Below are 23,570 nucleotides of genomic sequence, written 5' to 3' on the forward strand. Positions count from 1 at the left end.
TTGCTGGTGACCTAGAAGGCCCTGTGTGCCCCGAGGGCTACTTAGAGGAGACCTGTGGAGGCAGGCATTTGGTGCAGCAGCTGCAGCCTGCTTAGGATGCCTTCACTCCATATCAGAGTGGCTGGCTTCAAATTCGGCTACTCCACTTCTGAGCCAGCTTCCTTTAATGTGCATCCTGGGAGGCAGCAAAGGATGGCTCAAGTACTTGGATCCCTGCCACCCATGTGGGAGACTCAGGTGGGTTCCAGACTCCTGGCTTCAGCACGGCCCAGTTCTGGCTGTTACAAGACTCTGGGGAGTGACCCAGCAGAAGAAAGAACTGTCTATATCTCTCTGCCTTTCAAATGAAATGAGAATAAATACAAACACAGTATTTATTTTGTAAAGACTTATTTATTTATTTGAAAGGCAGAGTGACAGTGTGGGAATATCAGGGTAAAGGAGATAAAAGAGATCGTCCACCCACTGGTTCATTCTCCAAATACCTGCCACAACCAGGGATGGCTCAGGCCTAAGCCAGGAGCTAGGAATTCCATCTGATCTCTCATATGGGTGTCAGGGACTCAAATAATTGGGCCATTGCCAGCTGCCTTCCCAGGTACATGAGCTGGGAGCTGCGTTCATTCAGAAGCAGAAGCGCAAAGTAGCTGACGCCTAAGCCAGCACTCCAATATGGGACATGAGCAGCCCAAGCAGCGACTCAACCTTCTAGGCCACAACACCCACTGGAAAAAAATAAAAGAACAGGTCTGTGAAGCTCTACATTTCACCCATGGCTAACTTCAAGGTCCTGTATAATCAAGTAAAACTTGCTTCTGCATTCAGAGTATGTCAGAACATTCAAAGGCTGAAAGATGTAACGGTTCCAGGCATTTAAGCAAGTCTTTCTTAACCATCATCTGACCACTAAACCAGTCAAGTAGAAGGATCAGAGACCACTCACGGCAAAGAATAAAAACTTTACAGAAGCTGTTCAGGAAAATAACAAACAACAGCAGCAACAGAAATGAGCACCAACCTTGGGCAGAGAAAAGCTATGCATTTCCATGCTAGGCATTTGGTGTAGGGGTTACAGTGCCAGTGGGGATGTCCACATTCCATATCAGAGGGCCCGAGTTCAAAGTTCTAGCTCTGCTCCGAATTCTAACTTCCTGCCAATGTGCATTCCAGCTCAAGTAGTGACATCCCTGCCACCAACATGGGGGAGACCTGGATTGAGTTCCCAGCTTTGGTCTGGCCTGGGCTGCTACATGCATTTGGGAAGCAAACCATCAGAAATGGGTGTTCTCCCTCCCCTCCATCCCGTGGCTCTAAAAACTAGAAAACTGAAAAATAAATTCAAAGAGATCCATAACTAGGTACATTACAACAAGCCTGTCAAGGACATGAGAGAATCTAGAAAAGAAGCCCAGAGATTAGGGACTAATCACACACGAAAAACATTCGGGTTAACAGTACACTTCTCATTAGACATTATGAAGGTCAACAAGCATTAATATGACATAATCAAAGCTGAAAGGAAAAGTCAGTCAAAAACTCTACATTTAGAAAAAGTGTCCTTTAAAAATGAAAATGAATCTGATAGAAGAGAGGATCTGCACCATCCAGCATGTTAAAGGCAATCTTTCATCTTGAAATGACACTATACAGTAACTCAAAATCCACACGAGGGGGCTGGTGCTGTGGTGTAGCGGGTGAGGCCGCTGCCTGAAGTGCCCGCATCCCATGTGTGCACCAGTTCGAGTCCCGGCTGCTCCACTTCCCATCCAGCTCTCTGCTATGGCCTAGCAAAGTGGTGGAAGATGGCCCAGGTCCTCCCCTGCATCCGCATGGGAGACCCGGGAGAAGCTCCTGGCTCCTGGCTTCGGATTGGCATAGCTCCAGCTGTTGCGGCCAATTGGGGAGTGAAACAGTGGATGGAAGACCTCTCTCTCTCTCTGCCTTTCCTTCTCTCTCTGTGTAACTCTTTCAAGTAAATAATCTTTAAAAAAAATCCACATGAAGATAGAGTACCAGTGTCTGTACAGATACATACAAAGGACACTGAGTGTTTGTGCTTGTAATTTATTTTAAGGAGTGTGTGCTGGTACACAGGCCACATACAAGGATGCAATCTGTATTATACTAGTGTACTAGGGCGGCAGTGGTGGCAATGAACCTATAAGGGACCAGATTTTTTATATATTGCTGGGATGAGATTGGCACTAATTTAGTTAAAACTGTTGTCACCTAAAACGCTGATCACAATTCCTAGACACACACACAACCCTACCTCAAAAAATACAGTAAAAGAAATGAAAAGGGAATTAAAATGGCATTTCAAACACAAAACAAGACAGTACTAGGCAAACAAAAAAGATATAAGATACATAAGAGGGTGGGAGGGAGGTTATGGGTTATGGGGGGAAAAGCCATTATAATCCAAAAGCTGTACTTTTGAAATTTATATTTATTAAATAAGAGTTAAAAAAAACATATATAAGAAACAAAATATGAAAATGGGAGGGAAATAAACACGTCATAAGGTGAATCATATTAAATGCAAATGAATTAAATATTCTAATCAGAAAGCAAAGATTGGTAGAGGGATTTTAAAAGCATATGCTAAGATAACTAACAAAAAAACAGAACCTGAAAATTTATGAAGCAAAAACTTTCAAAAGTGAAGGAAAAAAACCCACATGACTAAATAATAATCCTAAGAATTTTCAGCATCCCTTTCAACAATAAAACAAAACTTGACAGAAGACCAAAAAAAAACAAACAAAAAACTCAGAATACAGAATACTTGGACTCTACTACCCACCAACTAAACCTAACAAGTATTGATAGAATACCTTCCCAACACCCCTAGAACACCCATTCCCCTTAAGTGCACATGGAACACTTCCCAGGAGACTCAGGACAGGACATAAAATAAGCCACAGTAAATCTGAAAGCACTGAATCATACTATAACGGAATGGAATCAGAAATGAAAAAAAAAATTTTTGAGAAATGACAAATATGTGGGAATTACATGTGATACTCCTAAATAACTAATGAATCAAAGAAGAAATCACAAGGGAAATTTCAAAAATTCTTTGGCAGGAATGAAAATCAAACTCTATATGAAGACGCTGCATAAAGCTAAAGCAGCACCCAGAGAGAACCGTGTAAGTGTAAATGCCTGTGTGTATTTCAAACCAACAAACCAGCTTCCCGCATTAACAAAATACAAAAGGAACATATAACTCAAAGCAAGCGGAATGTAGAAAATAATACAGATGAGAAGAAATAAATTAGATAGAGAATGTAAAAATGGAGACAATCAACAAAACCAAAGTACATTTTTGAAAAGATCAACCACGTGGATAAAACAGTAGCTAGCATAACCAGGGAAAAAAGTTTAATCAAATCATCAAAATCAGAAATGGGGAACTGGTGCTGTGGCACAGGTTAAGTCACTGATTGCAGTACCACATCAGAGTACATCCCGTCAGAGTGCAGTTCAAGTCCTGGCTGCTCCCCATTCTGAACCAGCTTCCTGCTCATGTACATGATGGAGTTTCCTGGTCTCTCACACAGCCCTGACTGCTGTGGTCATTTGGGCAGCGAACACGTGGACAGAAGATCCCTGTCTCTATCACTCTGCCTTTCAAATAAATCAATCTTTAAAAAAGAAAATGAAATCAGAAATGAAAAAGTGACCATTACAATTAATCACGCTGAAATAAAAATGAGGGAACACTATATGCCAAAAACCTAGATAAACTAAAGAGACTGGCTAAATTCCTGGAAAGAAGTAAACTACAACAAACAAAAAACTCAAGAAAAACAACAAAAAATCCAAAAAGACCTACAACAAATTGAGTGAATTAGTGATTTAAAATTAGTGATGTTCCACCAAGAAATTCTCAGGACCAAATGGTTCCACTGCTGACTTCTACTCAACATATAAATATTTAAGACCAACTATTCACAAACTCAAACAAAAACTAGAAGAGAGCACATTTTCTAATTCATTCTGAATCCAGTATTAGCCTGATAGCAAAACAGACAAAGACATTACAGGGATACTAGAGAATAATATCATTTACAAATACAGACATAAAATTCTTAACAAAATATAGGAAACAAAACCCAGCAGCAGATGAATGGGATTGTATACTCAGCCAAATCTTCCCCAGGAGTCCATGGTCATTCACAAAAGGATATGAATCAACATACTGTACTAAAAAGGGAAAAAACCTAAGAGATCACCTGAACAGACAAGGAAAAAGCACTTGACAAAATCCAATACCCTTTCACAACAGAAAACACTTAACAAGGGTGAGCATTTAGTCTAGTGGTTAAAGATGCTTCTGTCCAACTGGAGTACCTGTGTTTGATACTTGGCACCATTTCTGACTCCATCCATCCTTCTATAGCAAACAGTGGGAGGCAGCAGGTGATGGCTCAAGTAGCTGGGTTCCTGCTGTCCAACTGGGAGACTTGGATGGAGTTCCCAACTCTTGGCTTCAGCACTGGCCCAGCAGACAGGATCTCCCAGCCCCCACCTCTCTCAAATAAATGAAATTTAGAAAAACAAACAAACAAACTAGGAACAGAACTCAATTTGATAAAGGGCATCTTTGAAAAACGTATAACTATCATTGCTAATGATGAACCACTATCTAACATTAACACACAAGGACACCTGCTTTTGTCACTTCACTTTTGACACTGTACTGGAGGTTCCTGACAGAAAAATCAGACAAGAAAAAGCAACAAAAGTGATTCAGACTGGGAAGAAGTAAAGCTATTTCTATGCATAGTGACATGACTGACATAGAAAATTCCAATGAGTCAACAACAACAAAACCACATGCAAGAGCCACTTGCTGAGTTTAAGGTTGTAGATCAATAGATGAGTATAAAAATCAATATTGTTAACATATACTAACAGTGATAAACAATGCAAAAGCCAATCCATTCACCAAGGAATCACACTTAGAAATCAATTTTACAAAAATGTAAGACTTGAATACAGAAAACTTGAAAACATCAGTGACACAAACTATAGCTCTAAATAAACAGAAAGTAAGTCCACGTCCAATGACTGAAAGGTCAATACTGTTCCGTCTATTTGTCCCGTCTGTTACTGTTAGCCAGATGCAGCCAGTTTCACTGATTAATATCGCCTGCATACAGTTGTGCTTGCCCAAGGCATAAACTCAGTAAAATATCTGTAAAAGTAACACACATCAATGCATGTATGTATACAAACAGTAACTGTGAGATACACAAATCTAAGAATTCAGCCTCTAAGTTTTCATTTAACCTTTAAAAAAATTTTTTTATTTATTTGAAAGAGTGAGAGAGAGAAAATGGGAGGCAGAGAGAGACCTTCCATCCACTGGTTCACTCCCCAGATGGCCACAAGGGCTAGGGCTTGGCCAGGAGCCAGGAGTTTCATCAGGGTGTTCCATGTGAGTAGCAGGGGCCCAAATACTTGGGCCACCCTCTGCTGCCTGTCCCAGGTGATTAGCAGAGAGCTATACCAGAAGTAGAGCAACCAGCACATAAACCGGCACCCACATGGAATGCCAGTGTCCCAGGCGGAGACTTTACCCATTAAGCCACAGCACCCGATCCTTCATTTAACTTTTTTTGTTTGACAGAGTTATTAAGAAACATTTTCATTTACTTATTTTGAAAGTCAGAGAGACAGAGATAGAGAGATCTCCCATCTGACGTTTCACTCCTAAAGGCCTCCCTAAATAGCCAGAGATGGATCAGGCTGAAGCAAGGACCCTGGAACTCAATCCAGGTTTCTCAAGCACTTGGGCCATCACACGTTGCCTCACAGCACATGCATTAGCAGGAAGCTGCAATTGGAAGCAAAGCTGGGACCCAAACTTAGGAACTCGATATGGGTTGCAGGTATACCAGTGTCTTAACTATTGCATAACATGCCAGCCTTCAGCTCTGGATTTTAAAAATTTTCCTGTTACTAATAAAGTCTCTTGTGTTCTACTCCAAACTTACTATATCTGAAACAGCCCTAGTATTTTTATTAATTTCATTTTTATATAATTAAGATTCTAACTTCTGGAAGCAATTTGAAAGTTACCATTGAAATACACTACCCAAAAACAGAATTTTAAATAAAATCAAAACTAAGCCAATTATACTGGGTTCCATATTTTTAATAATTAAAATTTAAATCTCAATGTTCTAATGAAATCTTCATTAAATGATCCAACAAATACCCATAAAACATGAATCTCATAAGCAACTTCTAAAGCCTCAATAAACATGCCCATCTTCTTTTAAAAAAGACATTCCTTTATAACATGCACATGCAATACATACAATTTTGAGACACTTCTATATTATAGTTCCTGCTCTACTGCCATTAGCTGTTTGTCCTTTGGTCATTAACCTCTACCTTAAAAAGACAATATCTAGGCTTTTCCATAAGGGTGTTTGGAAGGTCAAATACGGTGTTCTACAAAATATAAAGTGCTATAAGCATACAGCATGATTTCTTATTATGTTTCATTCACAGTACATTGAACTAGAGCTATACAGCAACAGAAGAAAATGAGAATTATTGCCTAACTGAAAATCCAGCCCAAAACTTTATGGAATGAATGTCACAGTGTTATTACATTATGAGACTACAATAACCATCACTTTCATGGGTGGTTATGACTTCCTTAATTTGTTCACAAGTCTAAACATTTATGAAGCTCCTATTATGAAGCTCCTGTTTGCACTGTAAGAAGTACAGGATGTAAGCCTATGGAGCCAGCACTGTGACCCAGCGATTTAGGCCGCCACTTGCAATACCAGCATCGGATACTGGAGTGTCTATCCAGTCCTCGCTGCACTGCTTCTGACCCAGCGTTCTGCTAATGTGCCTGGGAAGGCAGCAGAAGACAGCCCAAGTACTTGGGCCCTTGTCATCCATGTGGGAGATGAGGATGGAGTTTCCAGGTTCCTAACTTTGGCCTGGTCCAGAACCCCCACCTCCACCCCTGTCAATGCACCATTCAAATAAATAAATAAATAAATCTTTTAAAAAAATGTAGTATGGTGCTGAGGCTTTGCTTCTTAATGTTTATTAAAGCAGCATTCTTCTTAGAAGTTTAATAAAAATAGTAGAAAGCACTTGGAGAGGAACTGTAATTAACTTCATAGACTGGTTTTAGATTACTAGCCAATACAAGAAGATGTATGATCTGGAGAGTGTGAGTTTAGCCTAGAGCTTAAGAAAACTGCAACCTATACTGGAGTGCCAATTCTTGGCTTCAGTTACTGATTCCAGCTTCCTATTAATACAGATCCGGGGAGGCAGCAGTGATGGCTGAAGTGGTTAGATCACCATCACCCATGAGGGAGGCTTAGATTGAGTTACTGGCTCCTGTCTCATTCTGGCCCAACCCAAATTGTTATGGGCCTTTCAGAGTGAGCTAGAGGATGGGAGCGTACTCTCTATGTCTATCTGTCTTTCAAACAGATAAGATAAATAAAGGAACAGTCTTAAGCACATATACCTTAGCATGCTATTGCTACAGTTAGGGTGTGAATTAATATTACAGACACCTTCTCACAAGAATTAGTATCAGTTTTTTTTTTTTTTTTTTGACAGGCAGAGTGGACAGTGAGAGAGAGACAGAGAGAAAGGTCTTCCTTTTTCAGTTGGTTCACCCCCAAATGGCCGCTGAGGCCGGCACGCACCACGCTGATCCAAAGCCAGGAGCCAGGTGCTTCCTCCTGGTCTCCCATGTGGGTGCAGGGACCAAGGACTTGGGCCATCCTCCACTGCACTCCTGGGCCAGAGCAGAGAGCTGGCCTGGAAGAGGAGCAACCGGGACAGAATCCGGTGCCCCAACCGGGACTAGAACCTGGAGTGCTGGTGCCACAGGTGGAGGATTAGCCTAGTGAGCCAACCCAGATCATTCTTGAAATGAGAAACAACCTATTAACACCTCACTTGGAGGGGATTTTAGGGAGGTATTGGCTTAATACACTCCTCTCCCCTTTCCTCAAATTCCATCTCAGTTCCCCTGAGCTAAGCAGTGCTGGGATTAGGGAAGGACCCACACAAAGAGAGCCAGGAACTTCTGCAGTGTTCCCCCTCACTGGGTGGACACGAACTGCAGGAGCAACCAGCATCTGGGTCTATAGAAGCTGGGGAAGATCTCCCTAAGACACAGATTCTTTTCTATTCTAGAGACAGAGAGGACCAGGGAACAGCCTTTTTTCCAAAGCCTTGGCAGGAACTGACACCTTGGATACGGACAGACCACTAGTGATGTAAAATATAAATGTTAAATATGTATCCTTGAAATAGGAGACACAATCTGCAAAGGAAAACCTCAGGGCACCAGGGAGTTCGAGTGTTATAAATACCTCTATAAAGTGAAAGACTGGAGGAGCACAGAGAGGGGAGAGTACTTTAAAGTTGTCATCTCAAGCAGTAAAATAATATAGTGTCTTGGTAAGTAAAATAGATAATATCTTAATAACATGATTATGAGCTTGAGATAAAGGAGGGTCAACATTAATGGAATGAAAACACAGAAGTATTAAAAAGGACAAAAAGGGGAGAAATACTAACTTCAAACTAAAAATAGCATCTACTTCTAATTAAAAATGGTACAAGGAAATTACTCAATCTGTTAAAGACTATGCTATCATTCTAAATGATAATCACTAAACAGCATCAATCAGAAACCAAACAGAAATGTCTGCTGGGACGTTCATTCAATGTTATACTAGTAATGCAATAAAGCAAGGAAAAAAAAAGAAATGATTGGTTAAAAAACAAAAAAACAAACAAACAAAAAAAAACCAGACACACAGCAGACTCATAGAATGGCGGATGTCCTAAACAGCACTCTGGCCTCAGAATCGGCACTTAAGGCATTCGGATCTGGCTGAAAAACCCATGAGAGTATTTTAGGCATGGAAAGCCAAGATACTCTGGCAAAAAAAAAAAAAAAAAAAAAAAAAAAGGACCTAAATGAAAGATCTCTGCGAGTGAGATCCCAGTAGAAAGAACAGGTCATCAAAGGAGGTACCTTTCTCTGAAGGGAGGAGAGAACTTCTACTTTGACTATGACCTTGTCTAAATAAGATCGGAGTCAGCAAACTCAAAAGGCTTCCATAGTCTTGGCAACTCATGACTAGAGTCTAAGGTGATTACTGACGCCAGAAACAAGAGTGTCAATTTGTTAAGTCAACAACAGGAGTCACTGTGTACTTACTCCTCATGTAGGATCTCTGTCCTTAATGTGTTGTACAATGTAAATTAATGATATAAACAGTACTGAAACAGTATTTTACACTTTATGTTCTGTGTGGGTGCAAACTAATGAAATCTTTACTTAATATATACTAAACTGATCTTCTGTATATGAAGAGAATTGAAAATGAATCTTGATGTGAATGGAATGGGAGAGGGAGTGGGAGATGGGAGGGGTGCAGATGGGAGGGAAGTTATGGGGGGGGAAAGCCATTGTAACCCATAAACTGTACTTTAAAAATTTATATTTACTAAATAAAAGTTAAAAAAAAAAAAACAGTAGGAAAGGTTTTAAATTGTCTCACTAAGCACTGTGGTTTAGCAGGTAAAGCTACCACCTGCAGTGCTTGTTGGCATCCCATATGGGCTCCGGTTCCAGGCCTGGCCACTCCACTTCCAATCCAGCTCTCTGCTATGGCCTGGGAAAGCAGTGGAAGATGGCCCAAGTCCTTGGGCCCCTGTACCCACATGAGACCCGGAGGAAGATCCTGGCTTCTGGCTTTGTATCAGCTCAGCTCTGGCCATTGTGGCCATCTGGGGAGTGAAACAGAGGATAGAAGACCTCACTCTCTCTTTCTGCCTCTGCCTTTTTGTAATTCTGCCTTTCAAATAAATAAATAAATCTTTAAACAAAATCTGCCTTACTCATGCCATAAATAAGTACCCAGAAATGGGAATGAAATAAACTCTACAAAATGTCTAGAAATTAAAGAGAAAAGCACACAGCCTATTGAAAAAAACTTTAAAATATATAAAAAACATAAAACAAAATCTAAATAGTAAGAAAGGCATCTCATGTTCTTCTCTGGGAAGACTTCCTAACTTGAACTGCACTAAAATTACAGTTGAAATTTAGTGTTTTTCCACTTACACAGGGCACAATGGGGAACTGAATAAAATGACTAAAAAAATCATATGGAAAAAAGTGGCTGATACTAACCATAAAAACCATGAGAAAAGAGGAAAGGAATGGATTGCTCCAGCAGGCATAAAAATACTAAAATTAAATTAAAATAATACTGGCATAAGAAACAGAGGTGACATGGTTACCCAGCAGAAAAAGAACAGTTTACATCCGGAGCCAACAAACTACAGTACACAAGCCAAACTGTGCCCTTGGCTGTTTCTGTAAAGGGAGTTTGACAGGGACACAGCTGGGCCTGTCATTTGCAAACTGTCTAGCGATGCTCTCACGCTAGAGTTACCAGTTAGTTTGTAAATCTGAAAATACTTACTGACTGGCCCTTCCAGAAAAGAAGTTGGCCAGCCCTTAGTTTATATAATAAATAACAAGCTATCGTCTGGAAGAAAATAAAACTGGACCCCTATCACATATAATACACAGTGAGGAAAGGCCTGCCTAACAAAAGAAAAAAACATTACGCTATGGAGAAAAACTCCATCTGGGTTTCCCACACAGGTGGCAGGGACCCAAGTCCTTGAGCCATCATCTGCTGCCTTCCCAGGGTGGACATCAGCAGGGAGCTGGACGGGAAGCAGAGGGAACCAGGCACTTTGACATAGGATGTGAGTTTCCAAGTGGCATCTTCACTGCATTACAATGCCTGCCCCACAGTGTATCTTTTTTAAATGACTGAAACTAAAGCAAAAGCAGCAATATTCAGTTTAATGACCATAAAGCCCTTCTTCTTGGTTTTTCTGCTAGATTAATTGCAAGATATCGACTGAAACAGAAAACAACGTGGAAGAACAGAATTATAATGTCTCACCAGCATCGCTGTAACCCTGGAAGGGGAGGAATCCTAACAAATACAGCCATAATTTGCCATACATTCCTACGGTTCACGTGAACTGAACTTTCAAAATTAATAAATCAACATTTCTGGAAAAACATCTGGCCCTTTCTTCAGGTTTAGAAGTGTCAAGTTAATCCCCGACATTCTAGCTTCCATTTTTTAAAAAGGAACTCTTTCCTCTCCGACACTCCTAAGTATCTAGATGCTTTTAACACAACTAAGTAGACTTCCTTAAGTAAAATGGCTAGTAAACCTCCCTATAGAAATGAAATACTCAAATACTAGTAGGGTTTTAATAACATAAATGAACAATTCTATATTGAAATGATAAACAGGAAAAGCAGCAGAGTTTTAGGGATTAAGAAAGAATAAAACAGTTTCAAATTCTACTTAATTTCCTATCATATGACTGATAAACAACCTCTTCAAAGACAAGTGAGTAGGAACCATCTTAACTTTATGAGAAAACAGGCACTATCAGCTTCATGTTGTTAAAACTGAAAATGTTAGGTGTTTCCTGAGAAGATTCTCTAAATTTATTTATAATTTCAAGAATTACATGCAGAACAAAGCAGCTGACTAAATGCTCCTTGTTGAATAAGAACAGATGTTCAGATCATGAAAAAGCCCTTAGGATTTCCCACTCTTCATGAAGAAAAATCTCCTTAGTAAGTCTCACTCCTAGTTTCAGCCTCCAATTCTCTGTGCTCAATTCAAACTGGGTATCCTCATACACACAATGTCCCCCATACCTATGTCATTCTTCTCATGAGCACTATCGACCTGAATTCCATCTGTCAGATCTCCCAGGATGCAACACTTCCTCAAGGCAGTCTACTCTGACTGCCAAACCCACCTGAATCCCTCCCCCAGAATCATTTGGCTTTGATCCCACTGTATACCTCTTCTCGATAGAAACCACAGGTGCAAACTTCAGCTTGTATCCTTCGTTTCTTTCCACATTTATAATACAGGCTTCTCAGGCGGTACTGTGGCATAACAGATAAAGCCGCCGCCTGCAGTGCTGATGTCCCATGTTGGCGCCAGTTCGAGTTCCAGCTGCTCTACTTCCGATCCAGCTCTCTGCTATGGCCTGGGGAAGCAGAAGATGGCCCAAATCCTTGAGCCTCTTCACCCACATGGGAGACCTGGAAGAAGCTCCTGGCTCCTGGCTTTGAATCAGCTCAGCTCTGGCCTATGCAATCACTTGGGGAGTGAACCAGCAGATGGAGGACCTCTCTCTCTGCCTCTGCCACTCTGTTAATTCTGCCTATCAAATAAAAAAATCTTTTAAAAAAAACCCCACAAACTTCTCTACAGGATAATGTACGATATTAATCACCACTTGCGTACCCTTTACACAACAGAGCACACGGCATGCACATACTTCTAAGTAGACAAATGTGATGATTGAATGAATGAGACAAATTTTTTCTTAGCTAAAGTATATTGGCACGATAATATTTATCCATCTATTGCTTCTTGAAAAGTGGAAACAATGTACCTAGTTTTGATTTACAACATAAATACCAGCACCTAAGGACTTCACTGCCATTTTATAAATCTTTTGACAGATATCCTCATTAATCACCATCTGTTTATGCGTGCTATTCTAGATAACATTTTGGTTACATTTCTGAAACATTTCCTGCCATTAACCTCATCTCTAGAATACCAGCTAGTAAGAAGCACCTGGATTTCAGGAACACAAACCTGAAACCCACACACCAAACTAAACTGTTATGTAAATGACAGAAATGACACATTTTGGTCTCAACATCTCTTAGAGAAAACTTCTGGACCAATTTAACTTTTACCACTAAGACCCTGTCACTTAATTACAGTCATTTGGAGCCCATGATAGACGCCCATGATAGATGGATCAGAGATGAAAAATAAATAATTTTCCAACAATGTTTACAAAAGTCAGTATTTAAGAACATCTATTAATCCAGGTTTGCTAGAATCCCACTAACTTATTTGGTCAAAGAGGACGTCATTTTTTTGTCTGAAGATACCACAAGCTTAACCTTGTAAGAAAAAGATCATACTTTGTTCATCAATTAAAACTAGGTCTGGATTTGTGTTCTGTAGTTTTCATATGCGTGACCCCAAGTCAGTGAAATGAATCCCTGAGTTTCATTTTCTCATAGGTAAAATGAATGAATGATTCCTGTATCCTAAGATGATTTTGAGGCTTCAACATGCTCAAGCATGCTCAGTGCTGCTCCCTTCTCCCCCAGCTATACAGGAATTATATTAGGATTCTGCAGAGTAACATAAGTATTTTAGGAAAAACTACACCCTTCAATTATCTATTACTAGACCAGAATTTTTAGGTTTTTAAAAAATGTTTTTCTTACTAATTTTAAGCTCTCAAATAGTGCAGATTTATATCTACAGAAATGACAGTGCTAATTCATCAAATTCTTGCATAAATAAAAGCTACACTTAAACAGAATATCACAAAAATACAAAGTAATCAGATGTAAAGAAACTAACAGAAATGTGATGCTACCTTCAGATCATAAAATTTTTCTAATTACAACAGAGAGCCAAGCCCTGTCATTCCTCCAGTGAAGGCATAAAAGGTTAAAAGAATTTACATTCAGTTATGTATCTCACCTCTAAAATTTTAGTCAAATTCAAATAAGAAACAAGATGGAAAGGGGGCAAAGCCAAAAGGAAAGTTACAGCCTTCTAGGTCAGGAAGAAGCAATAACGCCCTGGGGCTCTTCATCTCTTTCTGTTTCAGAATAAACTGCCCAACTGCTATGACACAGGAAAGACCAGGCAGGAAGCTCTGCCCTGAAACAGTCCCCATCTGGCTGCCAGGCTTTGAGAATTCTCTACCTTCCCACTTTCTAAATGATTATAGATATTCTCAAAAACTATTACTCCGCACTCCCAGCATTCTTTCTCTTTTCCTTCCCTGAATGAATCTGTTGGTGTTAAAGACGTCACAGTAGGAGCTTTAGACAATAAGAATTCCTTTGTTAAGTAATAGTAAAATGCACTTTCCCTACAGGAACTTAAAAAAAAATGATATGAATATACAATTCAGAGCGTAATCCAAATAATGATGCAGAATATAAATCTCAAAAACTGCTGTGGAATTCTTTTGGAAATGTCTCAGAGTCTATGGTATATTTTATACAACTAAATCCTACAAATAAGATTTCTTTCTTTTTTTTTTTTTTTTTTTTTTTTGACAGGCAGAGTGGACAGTGAGAGAGAGAGAGACAGAGAGAGAGACAGAGAGAGAGGTCTTCCTTTGCCATTGGTTCACCCTCCAAAGGCCGCCGCGGCTGGCACGCTGCGGCCGGCGCACCGCGCTGATCCGAAGCCAGGAGCCAGGTGCTTCTCCTGGTCTCCCATGCGGGTGCAGGGCCCAAGGACTTGGGCCATCCTCCACTGCACTCCCGGGCCACAGCAGAGAGCTGGCCTGGAAGAGGGGCAACCAGGACAGAATCCGGCGCCCCGACTGGGACTAGAACCCGGTGTGCCGGAGCTGCAAGGCAGAGGATTAGCCTGTTGAGCCACGGTGCCGGCTCAAATAAGATAATTTCATAGACTGTGGGAATGCCCAATGATACCTCACTATGGAGCTCCTGGTACATAAAATGAAAATAAAATTGGGGCCACCACTGTGGTGTAGCCGGTAAAGCCCAAGTCCTTGGGCCCCTACACCCACATGGGAGACCAGGAAGAAGCTTCTGGCTCCTGGCTTTGGATCACTCTACCTCTAGCCATTGTGGCCATCTGGGGAGTGAAAAAGAGAGATGGAAGATTGGTATCTCTCTCTGTAACTCTGCCTTTCAAATAAATAAATTTGTAAAAAAAAAAAAAAAAAAAGGTCTACAAACAATAAAGAAATGATCCTTATTCTTATTTTTCTCTTTGAACAGTTATGTAATCCTCTATAAAAGGTTATAAAATAACTACAGAAGTAACTATGAGTAAAGATTGTGGAATACTGAAGATTGCTACAAAAATGTGACAAAAGTTTGAATGGAAGTTGATGGAACAAAGACGTAAGCCTCAGTCATTCTTGCTCATTGCCCAAAAGACAGATAAACATTGGAATGCACTCCTTGCCCTTGAATCTCACATCCTATTGCCTTCATACCCCACCAGCCACAGCCACCTGAAAGACCAGTTGCTAGAACACTTGAAAGACCAGTACCAGGAATTCCCCTCTGCCTGCTGCCCCCAACCCCTTCCCCATCCCTAACCCTCCTAAAATATAAAAGGGCCCGGCCCCTGGGGTTCAGGGAGTTCTGCCTTGTGTTCCATCAATGTGCCCGCAGGCTGTTGGTCACCCTGCTCTGTGAATTTATTTTCTCTGAATAAATTCGGTCTGGCTGAAAATTCGTATACTGCCTCCTCTCTATTCTTCACTTCTTTTCCTAACAGAAGCTCTACTAGAGTCTATGTCTGTGAATTATATTTCTAATTCTTGTTCTTAGGTATATTTTTTACAATAGCAGTTAGCTTGCCTTCTGTAATACTGATCATTCAATACTTAATATTACTATATCCAAATAACACAGGATTTTAAAAGTACATAAACAGTTTCTGTACCTCATGCAAATATATAACTTATGTGCTTACTGTCTAATGTATAACACTGAGGAAACAAAAGATCAGTAGATTCTCATTGTTCATGACACTTATGTTTTATAAAGTCACTGGAATTAGCAAAGGTTGAACCATTACCCTTAAGGGAAACAGAGAGTTGTGTTTCTGCGAGCTTTGGTCACAATGTGTTAATCGAATCATTAACAGATAACCTTTTATGTGTGTTAATAGTTAAAATCAGTACTTTAGCATTTGCCTGAGGTTCATTTTAAGTAGTAAAATCACCATCAAAAAGCATAAAAATGTGAAAAATAGCACTATACAGACTGTGAACATGATGTTTGTTTAGAGTATGAGAGGTAAAACAAGTAGGAAGAGCATCAATTTGCTCAAGTTCTGCTGAGAACTGAGTGTTGAGTAAATCGTAATTTTTACACATCACACACACACACACAAATGAGTACAAAAAGTGTTTCAAGTATTGACTTCGATTCACAAATAAATTTTAACAAACACATGAGTCTGCAAACACAGATTCTACAAATAACTGTCAACTGCATATGAGACAAATAATCCAGTGAAGTCTCTGATTTGACTACCACCAGAAGTCACAGATCTGAAAAATCCTAATAAATTCAGTTTAGTTAATATGCAAACATAAGTGTTTTGGACTAGTGTGCTTTAAGAAAGAAGATGGCTGAGGCTTTGACCAACAGCTATTTTTTAGAATAATATTTCTCACCTGATATATTCTAAACGGGATATAACGAAATCCACTTTCTTCTGCAGGATATTCCATGAGTTTGCGATTGATGGCCCAAAACTGGTCAAATCTGTCTGAAATGATATAGATCATGTTATTAAAATGAACATTATAGTGGTGTAACTCAGTTGAAGAGAAAAAATGTTTTAAATATCCTATGTGCTTCTGAAAGGATATCCTTATTATCTTTTCTTATACATATCTCTTTCTGTAACTATGCATAAAGATACTAAATGAACTTTTTCTATATTATTGCCTCTTTTCCCTAATAACCTTGACATTTTCTCTCATAAGACAAACTATACAGACGTATAATGATAAGAATCTTCAAAACAAAAAACACCCAAGTAGGGACAGATGGCTTGACTTTCCCGGTCCTGCTCCTACAGCCACAGCTCTAAGTGATCTGTCAACCAGAACTATAAAGAAACAAAGCCAAAACCTGAATACAGTAAACATTAAACACCAAAGAAGATAGACGCTTATAAAGGATATAGAAGAAATGTCCAAGTGACACTTAAAAATGGACTGCCAATTACACCTTAATCCTAGACAAATTAAACTCCCTTTTAAGCCGTTTAGGTTCAATTAAAAAATTACTGATATAATTTGCATACTATTAAATTTACCTGATGAAAGAACAAGACTCAGAGGTTTTGGTATATCCAGAGTTCAGAACACTGTCATCATCCAAAAAGAAGTATGGAGCTATTAATGAGGGGTTCTTAAAAAAGTTTATGGAAATTGTGTATTATGAAAAGACTCTGTATGATTTCAAAATTTTTATAGCACAATAGCTTTTCAGTGACAGAGATAAAGGGAGAAACTGAGAAATAGGCATCTTTCCATCTGCTGGTTCACTACCCAAGTGGTTGCCTAGGCCAGGGCTGAAGCTAGGAACTGCACCTGGGTCTCCCACATGGATGGCAAGGGCCCAGACAGTTGAGCCATCGTGTGCTGCCTTCCCAGGTGCATTAGCAGGAATGCTGGGTTAGAAGCAGAGCAGCCTGGACTGGCACTCTGATTTAGTGTGCTGGCATCACAAGCAGCAGCTTAAACTGCTGCACCACAACACTGGCCCCAATAACCTTTTATTTTAATTCCCGTCTCTATAACTTTTTGAATTACCCTCATACTTTCTATCTCTATTGCTTGCCAATTCCAGATATTTTATATACATGGAATCACATAGTATATGGCCTTTACAAAGTTCCCTTACCACCACTTGGCCACATTTTCAAGGTATGTTCACTTCATGGCATGTATCAGAACTTCATTTGTTTTATGGCTGATTGCCATCCCATCCTATGCAGTTACCATATTTTATTCACCCATAAGTTGATGGACATTTGAGTTGTTTATACTTTTTGGCTATTAGGAATATTAACATTCCTGAACAAATCTTTGTGTGGAGGTTTATTCAATTCTCCTGGGTAAGTACTTAGGAACTGCTGGGTCATATGGTAATTCTGTTTAACTGTTATGTCGTAATTGTGTTTTGAAGAACAGCCAAGGGTTTTCCAAAGTGATGGGATTACTTTACATTCCCACCAGCAATGCACTAAGTTTTAAATTTGTCTACATCATTGTCAATACTTGTCACTGTGGGTAATTTTCATTATAGTTATCCTAGTGGGTGTGAAGTGGTATCTCATGTTTTTGTTTTGTTTTATTCTAATTTGGAAAGCAAAAGGACAGAGAGCTTTCATTTGCATGGTTATTCCCCAAATGCCACAATGGGCTCTGGTTGGAGCAGAAACCAGGAGCCAGGAACTCCATCCAAGTCTCCCACATGGGGGGCAGGGGAATCCAAGTGCTTGAGCCATCCCCTGCTGCCTCTCATGGAGCACATCAGCAGGAAGCTGAACCGGAAGCAGAAGCGACTCAAACCCAGGCTCCCCAACAGGGGATGTCTGTGTCCCAAGCAGCAACTTAACCCACTGCACCCAACAACAGCCCCTCATGGGGTTTTTTTCTTTTTTAAAAAAAATTTATTTATTTACTTTAAAGTCACAGTTACACAGAGAGAGAGGGAGAGGCAGAGAGAGAGAGAGAGAAGGAGAGTTAGAGAGAGAGAAAGAAAGAGAAGGAGAGTTAGAGAGAGAGAGAGAAAGAGAGGTCTTCCATCCTCTGGTTCACTCCCCAGATGGCTGCAACGGCCAGAGCTGGGCCGATCTGAAGCCAGGAGCCAGGAGCTTCTTCCAGGTCTCCCACGTGGGTGCAGGACTTGGGCCATGCTCCACTGCCTTTCCAGGCCATAGCAGAGAGCTGGATTGGAAGTGGAGCAGCTGGGACATGAACTGGCACCCATATGGGATGCCAGCACCGCAGGCAGCGGCTTTATCCGCTACACCCCTGCGCCAGCCCCCATAGTGGTTTTCATTGGCATTGCCCTAATGACTAGTTACTCTGAGCATCTTCTTGTGTTCTTCTTGGCCATCTATTAAATATCATCTTTGGAAAAGCGTTCAGTAAATACTTTGCCCTTTTGCTTGTCTTTATTGTTGAGTTGTAACAGTTCCTTATGTATTCTGGATATACATGCCTTCTACATGACATACAAATATGTTCTTCTATTCTGTATATTGGTTTTTTAAGCATTTCCCTTTTTTAACCCAGAATCCTGCCTTAAGATACTTTTTTTTCTCAAAGACACAATCAAATCTCTGTAAAGCTATAAAGGGCACCAGAATTTCAGTTTATCTTGGCGTTCCAAGCACTTCTCTACTAAACAGGCTTGTTTCAGTTCAATCTACTGGCCATCTACTGACACTGCTTAGGCCACTATAACTACATAAGACAGAAAATACAGTTATTTCTTCTTATACCCTATATTAGAAGACTATTTTTGGCTTTAGGCATTGCTACTCTCATTTTCAACTCCAATCCAGGGAAGACTCCTACTATATTAGAGCTGAGAGGAGAGTGAATTTTGAATCCAGTTAGTCTAGTACAAATTCACAAGGACAACTAAGTCTCAATTTGTTACCAATTTAAGGATTAAGACCAGAATCTTGGAATTCTGATTCAAAGTCCCCAAGAGTTTCAACAGTTGCAGCCACAAAATTGTATTTACACAAAGAGCGACTCCTCTGACACAACACTTCTAGACAGGAAGCATTCATTCTGTCAATACTTTTTAAGAATGTCTTTCTATGAAGCATAAGAGAGAATGTGACAGGGAAATAAAAACGACTTTTCATGTAAACTTGGAACTTTTTCTCACTACTGCCTTTTCACGACATCTCCAGTACCAAATGCAGTGTGTGCATGGCATACACTCGTGAATCAAAAAATAAATGCAACACTACAGACTTTTCATTTCAAAAAACTTAAGGTGACTAGAAACAAAATTTCTTGAAAATTCTGATGTCATTCACATACAGATAAAATAGAGGAGCTAAAATACTTCGTGATGATCACAAAAAATCATTTTTTAAATTATTTAAGACTCCCTTTATTAAAACAGAATCTATAAAGACACAAGCAACCACTCATGTAAAGAGAGATTTTATAGGTTCTAACAGAGAAAAAAATGGGCTAAAGCAGTGATGCCCAACTAGGAAAGACCTGGCTCCCCGGGAGACATTTAGACTACTGTCCAGGGACACTTGTGGCTGTCACAACTGTATGTGCGTGCTATTAGCATTATGTGCACCAAAGACAGAGACGCTGCTGAACACAACTGTGATGCAAAGGACAGCTACTCAAAACAATGATCTGATTCAAAATGTCAAAGGGCAAAAGGAAGGAAAGCAAACACAAACAGAAAGTATAGAAAAGTAATCAGTAAAAAGTGACTTTACATAGCGAGACGGCAGAAAGTAAACTGGGAAAAGGGTCATTCCTGTTCAGTTATCAATTTAGTGACTCAGTTCCAAACTTGCCCTTCATTATATACACTGCCTTAGGGACACAGACCCTTTAAGAACAGATGGTGACTGTGAGATTTCTCAGCAGAGAGTACGTAGAGGAGAACGCAGGACAAAGGGCTCTTCTGCAGTCCCCCCGTGCTGCCCGCTGCGTCAGTGGCATGAGTGTGTGTGTGTATGTGTTTACCTCGGGCTGGACACGATCCTAGCCACAATGCAGCCTCCCCTTGTCTGGCACTAACTGCCCTCTCCACACAGAACCCAGCACTCCAAAGACTTGCTGCCCGCGCAAGCACAGAGAAGGCCCCTTGTGCACATCCCTGCCTGTTTCCTCTGGAGGCCCACATGGGTTGCATTTATACAGTTTCCCTCACAGCCACACCTTTTTCTGCATGCCCACGAGCCTTTGGCTGAACATCTGCATTCCTGATCAGGAACTACCGACCAACCTGGGCAAAACAGGGACCTCTCTGAATTCAGTGGGCCAATCTATACCTTCTCCATCAAGGTCAAAACTCCAGCCTTGGTGAAGGATCCCTTAAGAGTTTGCCTCTCCTCCCTCAACCCTAGGTACCATACACAGTTTTCTTATATTTACAGTCACTCTTTTACCAGAGTTTAATAATTCTTTGTATAAAACTTACCCTGTTTAACCCACTGTGTGGTTTCTATCTCCTGACTGGACCCAGACAGACAAACTATGTTTAAAGGGAAGAAAGATACAATAAAAGATCTGTATTAATTATCATTAGTTAAATGTTATATTCTTATATAAAATAGTCATTTTCTAAGCAATGCTAAAAATACACTATCCAAGAATAACCTAACATGTATGGATGAACATTGTTAACAAAGAAGATACAAATAGAAGTTTAAAAAAAAATCAGTGTTAAGACTGAGTGTATTAAACTGTCTTTCACATTAGATTTTATTACATTAGTATATCTTTTCTATACTCTAGTCAAGAATTAAAAGAAATGTTTTACTAGCTTCCTAGATATTAATGAACCAAGAACATTTAATCTGTTCTCAAGCAATAGTTTAAAAATCAGAACTATGCTATTAGTTATTAAAATTAAGTCATAAAATCACGTTTATCAGTAATGAAGAACAGTATTTACAAGTAACAGAAGTATAATCTTTGTATATTTTTAGAGCAAAATACAATTACACACAAATGTATACAATGATGAATGTACAAAACAATTTTCACATTTCTAATTCTAAAGCAAAACAAAACAAAGAACTAAGCAGAACATTAAAAGTAGCTGTCACTGAACTGAACGTATATCATTCCTGCCAGAGCCACTAGCAAAATGACTGAGGAGTTGGTTTCTTTTTGTAGAACTTAACAGTTGTGTAAGACTACCAAATAGGAGCTAGCGTTGTCCAGCGGCAATATAAGCCACTGCCTTCAACACCAGCACCCTGTACGGGCACTGGTTCAAGCGCTGGCTGCTCCACTTCCGATCAAGCTCCCTGCTAATGTGCCTGGGAAAGCAGAGGAAGATGGCCCAAGTGCTTGGGCCCCTCCCATTCATATGAGAGACCTGGAAGAAGTTCTTGGATTCGACCTGGCCCAGCCATAGCTGTTGCAGCCATCTGGGAGGGTGAATCAGTAGATCGAAGATCTCTCTCTTTCTGATCATTCTTTTCTGTAACTCTTTTAATTAAATAAATAAACCTTTTAAAAAACAAAATAAAACCTAGCAAACCAAGGATCAAAAAAACCTGAAGAACCATTCTTTAAAAACATTTGAAACATTTTTAAGAAATGAAGTAGTTTGGCTGGCGCCGTGGCTCAGTTGGCTAATCCTCCCCCTGTGGCGCCAGCACCTCCTCTTTCAGTCCAGTTCTCTGCTGTGGCCTGGGACAGCAGTGGAGGATGGCCCAAGTGTTTGGGCCCTGCACCCGCATGGGAGACCAGGAGGAAGCACCTGGCTCCTGGCTTTGGATCGGCGCAGCACGCCGGCCGTAGCGGCCATTTGGGGGGTGAACCAATGGAAGGAAGACCTTTCTCTCTGTCTCTAACTCTGCCTGTCAAAAAAAAAAAAAAAAAAAAGTAAGTAGCTTTAGGACATAATTTCTCAAAATCCAGGTGGTCAGCACTTTTCTTCACTCTCTACTGAATTAAGTTTTTATACTGGTCTTGTACACTTTTTAACATCCAGAAAAAATTGTAAGTTTTGTGGGTGAAAATGGCACAAAGTCCCTTAAACATGCATTTTTTGCATGATCTTCATATGGAAAAACAACAGCAAGAAGGTGTCAACATTAGGCCCAATTCAGCTGGTTGGCCCCTCAAACAACAGGAAAAGGGTGAGGGCACACACTGTCCATATGCAGGGGTAACATCTACAGTCATGGTACCCCAAATACACGTCAGTCTCTCATGAAAAGCAAACAGGCGAAAATCACTACTGAAGGGAACCCACTTTCCATATTTTATATGGATCAGGAGTATTACTCAAATCAGTACATAAGTTGCCATGTAATATATGTAGTGTTTAACCAGAGGCTTTCAAGATATGTAATATAAAACATATCCAAATATAGACCTATTTGAATGAACTTTTTCTTAAATAATAAACATCTTTGTAAGACAAAATAGGAGGAAAAAAAAGAGAACAAGTAGTAGTGACTAGCAGGCTGCCAAAAGCAGGTGTTAAATAAGTAATCTGCCCTTGCGGCGCTGGCACACCGGGTTCTAGTCCCGGTCGCCTCTCTTCCAATCCAGCTCTCTGCTGTGGCCTGGGAGTGCAGTGGAGGATGGCCCAAGTCCTTGGGCCCTGCATCCACATGGGAGACCAGGAGAAGCACCTGGCTCCTGCCATCGGATCAGCGTGGTGCACCAGCCGCGGCAGCCACTGGAGGGTGAACCAACGGCAAAGGAAGACCTTTCTCTCTGTCTTTCTCTCTCACTATCCACTCTGCCTGTCAAAAAAAATAAATAAGTAAGTAATCTGCATCTTCTGTATCATTTGTTGCCTGAGTCAAGCCCAACTCCAGAGAATCCCAAGTTACCAGGGCAGCTCTTTATGGCACTTGGATGGTGCTCAAGGGAACTACACCCACACGTGTATGTGTGAGCCAGTAAGGACTCTGGCGTCGCTGCTTGAGGTCAGCTACAGATGAGACATACATGATGGGGAGCTCCAAACCAAAGCAGAGGAGCCCTGCAAAGCCTTCAAGGACCCTGGAATTTCCCAATGAACACAGAAGGCGAAGGCGTACCAGTCCTGGAGAAGGCAGTCCTTAATCCTGCACTCTCACACTCATATGGTCAGTGGGATTGTACCCAGGGGAATGTTCTGGCTTGAA

General features: G+C 40.4%; 1 protein-coding gene across 5 annotated transcripts in view; it reads right to left on the reverse strand.

Moving 5' to 3' along the window:
• The window catches only part of ATG5 (autophagy related 5), a 160,321-nt gene that overhangs the window by 52,155 nt on the left and 84,596 nt on the right, over positions 1-23,570 (reverse strand). For 3 of the 5 annotated variants that reach the window (XM_062186564.1, XM_062186565.1, XM_062186566.1), the window contains exons 6-7: positions 20,894-20,947; positions 16,357-16,451 (exon numbers count right to left, since the gene is read on the reverse strand). In XM_062186564.1, coding sequence (XP_062042548.1) covers positions 16,357-16,451; positions 20,894-20,947 — 149 coding nt within the window. The remainder of the gene's footprint in view (positions 1-16,356; positions 16,452-20,893; positions 20,948-23,570) is intronic. The other 2 variants (XM_062186567.1, XM_062186568.1) reach the window with 2 other exon arrangements.

This window comes from Lepus europaeus, chromosome 3 (genome assembly GCF_033115175.1).
Source record: "Lepus europaeus isolate LE1 chromosome 3, mLepTim1.pri, whole genome shotgun sequence".
Lineage (NCBI taxonomy): Eukaryota > Metazoa > Chordata > Mammalia > Lagomorpha > Leporidae > Lepus > Lepus europaeus.